The sequence below is a fragment of the Agrilus planipennis genome, unplaced genomic scaffold, assembly GCF_000699045.2.
Source record: "Agrilus planipennis isolate EAB-ADULT unplaced genomic scaffold, Apla_2.0 scaffold45, whole genome shotgun sequence".
Lineage (NCBI taxonomy): Eukaryota > Metazoa > Arthropoda > Insecta > Coleoptera > Buprestidae > Agrilus > Agrilus planipennis.
In genome coordinates this window covers 1,158,263-1,169,144 of record NW_020438890.1, presented here as the reverse complement: position 1 = coordinate 1,169,144, position 10,882 = coordinate 1,158,263, and the positions used below count along the sequence as shown (strand labels likewise).

Sequence of the window (10,882 nt, the reverse complement as noted above, 5' to 3'; positions counted from 1 at the left end):
TCGAGGGATTGTAAATTTGGTGAATTAGTTTTTTAATTATAGGTGCATAGATTTTTTTGGATGGGTATTTTTGTTTAATATGTTTCGTAGGTACTTTTTTTAGTTTTCTGATCTATATGCTGGATTTGATAAGATTACTGTTCTGTCAGCAAGTGCAGAAATAACACTTTTTTTATATTTACTCGGTGCATGTGAATTATAATTTAAATATCTCCCTGGCTATACATTTTTTGTAAACCAGTTTATGGTAATGCTGCCCTGTTTATCATGTTTTATTGTTAAATCTAAAAAGTTTATAATGTTTTCGTTCTCTTTTTCTATTGACCGCCACCCTGAAAAAAACTACATAACATGATTTTTATTTATGTCATATCCGAGACGGAATTAGAAACGATCCTCGTATATGTGAATGCTTACATAATTTGAAGAAAGTGGAGAAATTGTTTAGCGGAAAATCTGCTATATAAGACACGCATGCCAAACAGAGCAATAAGTTCATGGTAGGTATTCTTCCGAAACCGCCTATTACAGTGTGTTGATGAGAACCAACAAGTTCGAAATGGCGATACGCATTTGATAGAAAAAACTTTCCCGTCGTTAAATTTTATTCTGAAACTCCCTTTTTAGGGATTACCCTTTATGTGTTATTGGCATCCAGAATCGATACTGTAATTGCGTCGTAGGAGGGACCCCATACAAAATAATAGCTTTTTCCGCGCGCACATTTCGTGACAGACGTCGTGACGCCGTTCGCTCGCTCATAACAAAACGACAGTGTTGAGCATTCAAAGGAAAAGCTAACAATAGGAAAAGCTAACAACACAAACTCACATGGTTTGCATAACATGCTTGCTGACGTAATCGCAATCACTATAATAATATTCTACGTAAATTTATGAGTTTTTAATGATATTTTGTGCGGATTCTTCTCTCAAAATCCGACGTTAAACGTACCGTGAACAAAAACAAGCTGTGGTATCGTCGAACACCTTGTAGGAACGAAGATTTTTAGGCTATTCGACAAATTATATATTTTGGTTAAGGTATTTTGTAAAAAGGAATTCGTAAGCACTATCTGCTCTCAATATTTGGAAATGACAATTTTATGGCTGTTTGTACTAACAAACTAGTTTCCATTCACTTCCACACACTTCTAAAAAAAAGAAATTCATTTGGCAACGCTGATTGTTGCTGGTTAGTCCCTTACCGCAATGAAGCAATATCTGCTTTTCTGAAAGCGAAATTTTAATTCTTCATAGCGGGGTCAAAATAAACTCCAAAAAATGGTTATTTATTTTTTCTGCCCCGTCTAATAAGTATTACACTTAGAATTATTTTAGCTCATATACCACCGTTCCTCTGTAATAACCACATTTATTTCATTGTAGCATTTACATATAAATTGTGATACATGTGTATTGGGCTCATGAATGAATTTGATTAGGTATGCGTGTAAATTCTCTTGTGAAGGAAGATCTCATTTCATTAAAACTATATTAAATGATATTGATAAATAAATGCTTGTTTATTTGCTTTAAAGTAAAATATATGAATGTTATACCAATTATGCAACATTTTTTATTGGAGTCATAAATGGACCTATGATGCCACTTACGTTCGTCAAATTCACGATGCTTTTACAGGGTTAAATAAAAACGTAACTGGAAAGAGATTTTTGCGGACCTCTCACAAATTAGTGTCTTAATAGCTATGCATTAGAAGTAGCAGCAGCAAAGTGGTAAAACATTTTGCAATAATATCTAAAACCTAATGTCAGGATAAAATACTTAGTAACATACGTAGATAAATTAAAGATTACTCAAAAGAAAAAATACTCACAAGGAAAAAGAAATGCTGCATGATATTTAAATGCATTTTATTACAACTAATAAAAATTATTTTTAAGAAAGGATAATGTTTTAACTGCTATTCAAATTACAAAATGACACTAAAGCTGTACAAAACTCTAACTTTTGGATTGTATTACTTTAAGAGAATGCGGCCCCAGGAGTGCAATCAACGAAAATCTTTCTTATATAATCCTTATGTCGACAAGATATAGCAGAGGCGAACATACTGTTATTTAGACATTTAGAAATTTTGTATAAGCTTCGCACCAAGCAATAGAGAAAGAAAATTAATATCCAGAAGTCCTATGTTATTTTTCAGTTGAACGTAAAGCATTTAAGCAATTTAGATTCAAAAATTAGCTTTTAGGATTAATCAGTCCGCTCTATTAGTGGGAACAAGCGAGGAAGGGGGCGCTCGCCAATTGATCCGAAATCTCCAATTCACAATATACAAAACCTATATTCCAAGCGTAAACGCAGGGGAGGGTATGGGTGGTTCTAACCTTCCTCCCGAAATGTGTGAGAATTTTCGCACATTTTTTTCATTTTACGTTTTCATAATTACATGTAACTTTTTAAATAGTTTGTCGACAGAATGAGTCTAAATTGTGCCTGCTACAACTATTAAGAGAACATTGTTGAAAGTGCTATGTAAAATTATACCTGCATCAGCTTAAAATTTGAAAATAACAGAAAAATACTTAAAGATCCTTTCTCGGTATACATTTGTTATCAGCGACAAGGTCATTTTCATGTTGGGCCCAGAAAGCCGAAGGGACCAGGAGTAATGAAAATAATTTTTAGGTTTCAATTTTTGACCTGACTACGCCAGCAAAATATGTGTCGCAAAAAAAAAATATTTGCAAACATTATTTATTTTTGCTAAGTTCTATATTTTTTTTAATCTTGCATTCACCCCTCACTAATGACTGGCTTTTTCCCCCAATTACCTGTACTTCCATGTGTAGGTATTTCGTATAAGTCGGTATTTATCTACTTACAATATTCTTTCTATTTACTACCAATCCTCTCCTACTAAAGTATTGATTTTACATTGTATAAGTACTAAATGTATGAGAAATTTTTTTTCATGATCAATATTTCGTCATGAAATATAAAAATCAGATTTATAAATTACCTCAAGTTAATGAAGAAGAATTGTTGCTGTTGTCACACCCTCGCCCGAAATTAAACCCGGTACTTTTGGGTTTATGCATCAATGCTCTTTTATGAGAAAATATTTTCTGCCTTGACCCCTGCTATATTCCATAGAGAACGCGGCAAAAGACCTTTTGAGTTTTATTATCTACTAGGTTTCACCCGTGTGAATGATCATCGATGACCCTATAAAAATAATTTTTCAGTACTGTTTTCTGGATAAATTGTACCGTATGTCCTTTTCTGTACCCCTGGCAATGTGTGTACAAAATTTCGTGATGATCGGTTGAGTAGTTAAGGCGTGAAATCGTAATAAACAAACGAACTCATGTTCGCATTTATAATATTATTTGGGACTGCGTAGTGCAAATTTTATAATAGAGCACCCCATACGTATATAGTAAATAAACGATTTGAAGTTTGCATTATAAACAATTATTTTACCACATAACTGAAATTATTTGTATCAAAAGACAACTTTGCATTATATTGCAATTCAGTAGATACTTTTAATGAGACACATTGAATTTTTGTGGCGTTAATGCAGCGTATTAGAGAATTAATGCTTGAATTAATTTTACCAACTACAGATTACCTCAAATTAATGAGGAAAAATTGTCACTACTGTCACTTCGTTGCCGGGAATCGAACCCGAGCCCCTAGTATTACGCACCAATACTCTACCACGATGCTATAAGGAGGTAAGAGCAGCAACACCGACTACACGTATCTAAGAGTATAGGTCGCAGTATCACCAAACCAATGATTAATAATGATTATTTGTACATTGATATAATAATTAGTAATAATCATTAAAAATGTTGCAGTTACCTCCTTGCAGCTTAGTGGCAGGGTAACTAAGGGCCCGGGTTTGATTCCCAGCGATTGAGTGACAGCAACAACATTAATTTGAGGTTATCTGTAGGGGCGAAATAAATTCAAACATTCTTTTAATGTTATATCTAATCGTAACTCGTAGTAACATGTACCTAGGGGGTCTATTAAACGCTGGCAAATAATGGAATCGACGCATATCTTATTATTTTATATTCTTTAATTCTTTACTTATTTATTTAAAGTTTACAAAACCTTACTTCACTAGGAATATAATTTTTATGGGGTTGCGCATCTCTCTGAAGGAATACGTCATAAATTTATATATACTTCACAGAAACAACTGACTTCTGTTAATAACAAAGTGTGATATATACAGGTGGATCAATGTAGAGCGTAGATTATAAGCTTATGGGGAACAAAATATATTATAACTTTACAATGTATTAATATGAAATGTTAACAACGGTCCGATACTTTTAACTTTCAACCCATTTTGGAATTAAATTAGGTGGATATGCAAATATCCACGAAACAAAACAAGGCTGTTCATTTTTATTTTCACACAAGTCAGATTACCCTCGCTTCGCTTAAGTATCTTTGAAACCAACCCCTGCAGCTGAAAACCGAAACCTTCATGGACAGTAGGTGGAAGCTATCTTACCAAATAACCTTCAATAGGCTGTGGGATTCGGTTGTAACTAAACGTATTTTTGTTATATATACTGATTAATTTATTGATTAGAACGATAAACCATTTCGCTGTTAGTTAAATATCTACTAAGTTATAGGTTAATTCCGCCAATTAACCTTTTTTGTTTTGTTTCAGAAACAAGCAATGTTGGTCAGGCAGCTGGAAGAGGAACTTCGAATGAGAATGCGTGGGCCGAGTGTTGAAATGCAGCAACAAATGGAAGCTTTATATCAGGAAAATGAACACCTAACGCGAGAAATAACTATTCTGAGGGATACCATCAAGGTAGCCATTCAATTCTTTTAATTTTCAGTTCTTGTTGTAAATACCTTACATTCCAATGATTTTCTTGCATTTGGACTCCTTAAGTTAAACTCTTACATAGAAGATCGTTATTTCAAATATATAAAATATTTGAAAATTATTACTATTATTATTATTATAGAGTCTAGAGGCTTATTTAAATATCAAAATCATGAGGGATCCTTTGGCTTTCCTATTTTAATTACTTTTTCCGCTTACGTCTCAAAGGAATCTTCCCAAAAGAAGGGTATATGCCAAAAAGCATTTGAACATTTAAGGATTACAGTTTCTTGAGCCCTAATCTTGGCATACTCACAGTACAGCGAACTTGAAGATTTGTTGCCAACGCTAGTAATGTGGGGATTTTGGTGGTATGTCATCCCAAGTACTAGACAGAAAGAAAAGTAAAACATTCTCGAAATAAGAATGAAATTGCTGTGTCACTCGTCGAGAGTTACTGGCTGTGGTTAAAACTCTTGAACATTTCCACATGTACTTCTACGAACGAAAGTTCCTTTTAAGAACGAGTTACCATTGGACTTGAAGGCAGTCGTTTAGTGTTCGAGTTCCGCCTGCAGGTTTACCAGTTCGCAGATCCTTATAGCTCGTTCGTTCAAAGTCTTGATGATACCGTACTTCTGACTTGGGTGGTGGTTGGATAAGACATGTAGATACCTGAACTGGACGTTGTCTGTTCAGGTGTTCAACTTTTCCACTTTGTGTTTCCAAATTACAAAGGTGTCTTCCACGTATCGGAACCAAGCGGTTGGTTGGTCCCGATAGGTCTCTTCTCAGTGTTCTATAAAGATATTGGTTATGGCCGGACTTAGTGGGCATCCCGTTACTACCCCATCTATCTGCTCGTAGACTTCCCCATTCCACACGAACTAGCTTCCAGTGAAGCAAACCTCAAAGAACTTATAGATGTCGGCAGGGAAGATCTTAGTCACCAGGTCAAAGCACCCTGTCAGCGGTACTTTGGTGAACAGCGAGGCGGTATTGCAGCTTACAAAGATGTCTCCTGGTTCACTGTTAATGTCTCAGACCCGGCATACAAAGTCCGCGAAGTCCTTGGTGCAATAGGTACTCCTTTCCATAGACAGCATCAGCGATACCAAGTGTTTCGCTATGTTGGTAATCCGGGGCGCTTACTATCGGTCTGAGGGGAACAATAGCCTTGTGGGTCTTGGGTATTCCAAATAGCCTCGGTGGAACAGTCTCTGCCCTCAGAATACGCTTTTAGACGTCTGCAAGTAGGGATGATGACTTAATGAGTCGGTTAACAAGGAATAATCTCGCTTGCGTTGGGTCTTTCCTCAGGGGTTTGTAGCTTTCCGGATCCAAGAGTTCCTTAATCATCCTCGGTCTTCCTCAATATTCTAAGGTCTTCAAAAGAACGGTTGCATTTCCATTGTCGGCTAGGAGTATGATAATATTCTCATCCCTGTTTAGGTTTCGCAGTGCGACTGCTTCATTCCTACTGAGGTTGCTTCTGGAAGGCTGTGCCTTCCTGAGGATATTGGATTTCTCAATTTGTATTCCTTCTGAGCCCTCGTGTGATACCTGTTTGATAATTGCTTCCGTGCAGGAGTGATTGCAAAGTTTCCTTCTTTGGCCAGCACCCTCTCCGTCAGATTGACCACGAGAAATCTGCCTCTTTTGAAACTTTTCATATTGGAATATGAGATTACGTCCATCCTGTCCCACTTCAGTCGTGTTTTGTTGCATGATTCTATTGCTTAGTGTCAGGTGTAGATCAAGAAGTTCTTCATCCGTCTTCGCCAGGCCACAACGTGTGTTGTGAATTCGTTCTCGGAGATTGGTCTTCTCAATCTTGGCGTAGATCGTGTTGTTGTTGTTATTGTTGTTTCGGCAACGGCATAGGAACATCAAGTTTTGTGTAAGGACGCTTTCTGCTTTCTTACTTTGTCCAGTTGTTGATACTGTTTATAAGTCTCATCCTCGTAGAGGCGTCTCACAATCTGCGAAAACTTTCGCGGCCAGTAGGTGAACTGTGCAATTTTAATTCGGATTGAAAGGTTGTTATGTGTTGGAGTTTCCTAACGTTTCGCTAGCACTAGTGACGAACTTCTTCAGATTTCCTTCCACCTCTGACGCTGGATGCGGACTGACAATTTCTCTTTTTTTGTTTAGATTATTCTCGTGGAGGGAAAATGTTCAAAAGACACTTTCTGAGGAAAAGGTTGGGTGTAGAAAGAGGATTGAATTGGGAAACGAGTTGAGTGTGTGGGGGGAGAAGGGAGTATTTGAGGAGGGAAGCCGTCCAAGTAGGTAGTCCACCTCTGAAGTGATGGGTGGAAACTCGCGCTAAAAAGCGAAGTGACAAATTCTCTTTTTTTTTGTTTAGATTATTGTAGAGGAAGGGAAATCTTCAAAAGACAGCCCCTGAAGGGAAGCAGTGTCGGAGTTTTTTCGACTAAAACCCTTCCTCGAGTGGGGAGATAAGCCCTGAGGGTTACTCATTCCCGGGAAGAGATTGGAATGTTGGGATTAGGGAGAGGGTTGAGAAGGGAAAAAAGGTTAAGGGTGGGGGGTGAACCGTCGGAATAGGTTGTCTGAAGTGATGGGTGGACACGCTAAAAACCGAATTATGATTTCTCTTGCGCAAATTTATTTATTTATACTGATGTTTAGGATTGCCGCGTTTGACAAGGTATACAGTTACCTGTTATTGGCCATAATAAATTCTTAGTAAAATATATATATTTAAATGATACACAAGCAGTTTACAGTACAATTTACAGTAGCAAAATTTAATCCTTATGGTAGGGGAGAGATAATATACATATTTTATAATGTTTTAAACTAGTTTATTGTTAAAGTATTTTGCTGACATTTTAATTACTGAGTCGATATTTCTGTTTTATTTACTGCACCGAAATTACTGAACTTTCGAACTAATCTACTTGACAAAACAATCTTTTATTTAGTACGCGGAAATTTAGGCTGGATTGAACTTCATTTATCATTCAAACTATATTTTTAACTGGGAAATGTTTCTCTTTTACTGGGCATTTAATTTGCAGCAATTCTAAATTAATCAAATTTGCGACGGTCTCTCTTTTAAAAAGTGTTTTAATTTTTTTTAACCTATAAAAGGAGTAGGAAAATAATTTTTGCTTTAGAGCAAAGTAAAAATCAGTCTCCATTCTTCGTTAATCGAGATGTGACAGTATAAGCAATTCGCTTATTCATCGCGTAAGCTTTTAAATCCAAAACCAGCAAAATCGTAAGATTTGAAGTTTTGCACCCCATTTGCGTGAATAATTAATCGTTGGTTGCCAGAAGGGGTTTTCCATGTAAGTCAGAGTGCGTTGTTCGGGTTTCTCCGGGCATAACGTCCGGCTCCTGACTGACGCGCCTCTGACCTAGAGGGTTGTTGACGACGTTATAACGGCTCTGCCTTAATTGATGCTTCGTGGGATGATGCCAACAGTTTAATAGTGGATTGTCCTTAGGGCAGATAAGAATTTTCATTTTCTTATTGCAATGTAGGCCATGCTATATATTTACGTCATTGAAACTTTAGCTATTACGACTGAAAATTAATAAGATGATAGATATTTTAGTAGTTTTTTTTTATTCCACATATTACGCAAGTATGTATCTTAAACGTATTGAAAATACTGCTAGAAAAAAGCTGCTAAAATTCTATAAGTTGTTCAAAAAACTGATCATTACTATTTTAATTTGATCCTCTCTTAGCAAATACAGATTATAAATTTTATTACCTTTCGTGATTAGTAAATGAGTTAGGAAAACACAAAAATAAAATGCAATTTTGTAATGTCTCTATAATGATGTGAAACTGACATACCAAAATAGTTTTAGTTAAAATTTCTTACCAAGGATGCCTTTCTTTTTTACGGGTAACGCACGCATGTTCAATAGCATCTCCGCACTGATTTGACTGATATCCATGGGATTAGAAAGTTATGGTAAGACAAGACAGCACTCACTTCATGAGTTAATACTTGTCCAATTGTCAATGGATGTTATATAAATGAAGAGTTTAAAAAAGATTTTTCCATTCGAGAGATGTATATTGTGTGTTACATATGAAGTTTGAAATGTGGTGTTACAGGCGAATGATGAGGATACCGTGGACAGAGAAGGTTAGAAATAAAGAGGTATTAGGAAGAATAGGAGAACAAAGGACCCTATTGAATCCAATAATAGGCGAGATAGGTTGGTAGGACATCTTCTCAGGCATGAAGGTCTAGTCAGAGACATATTAGAGGCACAAAAAAGAGTTAAGAGGAGTAGAGGTAGATCTAGATTAGATTATTGTTCGCAAATCGTTAAGGATGTGAATCGTTCTAGTTTTAGGGAAATGCGAAGATTAGCTCAGGATAGGAAAGAGTGGAAGTGCGTGTCCAACCAGTCTTAGGACTGACAATCTTATGATGATGATGACATATGAAGTAGGAGTAGGAATATGAAAAATTAAGACCTTTTGCTCACCAAAGTCTTGGGACTTTTATCAATCTAATTTAACATTGAAGTGGTTTCATTTTATATTTTCAAGGTGAGTAGGAATGATATCAAACTATTTGGACTTCTCCACAAATTTGGGGTTGTTCATTTAGAGGTGCGTAGTCTTGGCATTACAGTAATCGCGTTTTTCATCAGACTAACTGTCTGGTGGCTATATTTTTCTCGAATAACCTAATTGAAGTAATGAATTCCAATCCTTGAGGCAAATTTCCAATCCAAATGTAAAATAGTCAATAGTTCTCTAGTTGAGAATGGAATATTATATCACTGAAGAATTTAAAAGCGATGTATTTGCCCATTATGTGTTTTTAGCAGTTGAGGTGTAGAAAAATGAAAAACTGACGCGTTTCAGTCACCAAAGCTTTGCGATCCTTATCAATCTAATTAACTAAATATTAAAATCGTCCCATTTTAAATTTTCAAGGTGGGTAAGAATGATGTCAAACTGTCTTCACTTCCCTACAAACTTCGTGAGTATTGTCGTTGTCACGTATTTTACAATGTTATGCATTTATTAAAACGGAATAAGTATCTACATGGAAACGACAACACTCTCTGGTCTTCTCCTACCGTAACATTATGGTATTAAATACATCCACCAAGTCAGTGATTCAACTAATCAAAGTGTCACATTTCACCTACGGTATACGAGGCGTATGACGGAGCTAAAACATACAAACGAAATATGAGTTTTAGACAAAAGAAGAAAGAAAATATCAAAGAAAACTGATCATAACTATAAGGAACGATATTTTTGGGAAAAAAGCATCTCCAAACCAATCTAGGTTCAAAATTTCATAAAATTTTCTTAGAANACCATACATTTCTAATTTTCACATTATATTGGTTCTTAGTAGAATACTTTTCTGACCGCTATTTATTGGGACAATTAAAAACTAGAGGAAACATGAACAAATGCAAAAGGCAAACGTAGTGGCAAGCCTGCCGTTTTGTTGACAAGGCTGCCAACGGATAAATATAAAAATTGTGTATTATGCAGATTTAAGGTCATGATGGAGAATTCAATAAAGTCCTAAAATACACTTATTTTACATTTTTATAAATAAAATCGATGATCAATTTGATCAAAAATTATTTATTCATTTCTGAATTTTGCATGAAAAAATTCTTGCAGATTCTTATACAGAAATATTAATCACCGAATTTCACAAAGTTCATTAACTTATTTCGAAGGCTTTTAGCCCTCTTCATCCAACAGTAATCATACTCCAAAAATCCGAATATTCATCTAGAATTCTTAGGAAATCACTTCTGCAATGATATTATTGTTCGTTTCAAGAAGTTGGAGATATGCCCCTTCCCTTTATTAGGATGCGCCGTAACATAATTCCAAATTCAATCATATTTGTCTGCGGATCTCATTTCTCCACCGATCATCGAGCGAGAACTAGACAAAAGTGTACATTACCATTTGCAAAATTATTTAAACTGCCTCGTTAAAATTTAAGAATATGCTTTATTTAAAAGCATATGTAGCCAAAAATAATAACGAATCTAGGAAGTC

General features: G+C 35.6%; 1 protein-coding gene across 2 annotated transcripts in view; it reads left to right on the top strand.

The window, feature by feature from the left end:
- The window catches only part of LOC112906841 (ELKS/Rab6-interacting/CAST family member 1-like), a 125,091-nt gene that overhangs the window by 102,200 nt on the left and 12,009 nt on the right, over positions 1 to 10,882 (top strand). For both annotated transcript variants that reach the window (XM_025981856.1, XM_025981857.1), the window contains exon 4: positions 4,672 to 4,820. In XM_025981856.1, the coding sequence (XP_025837641.1) occupies positions 4,672 to 4,820 (149 nt within the window). The remainder of the gene's footprint in view (positions 1 to 4,671; positions 4,821 to 10,882) is intronic.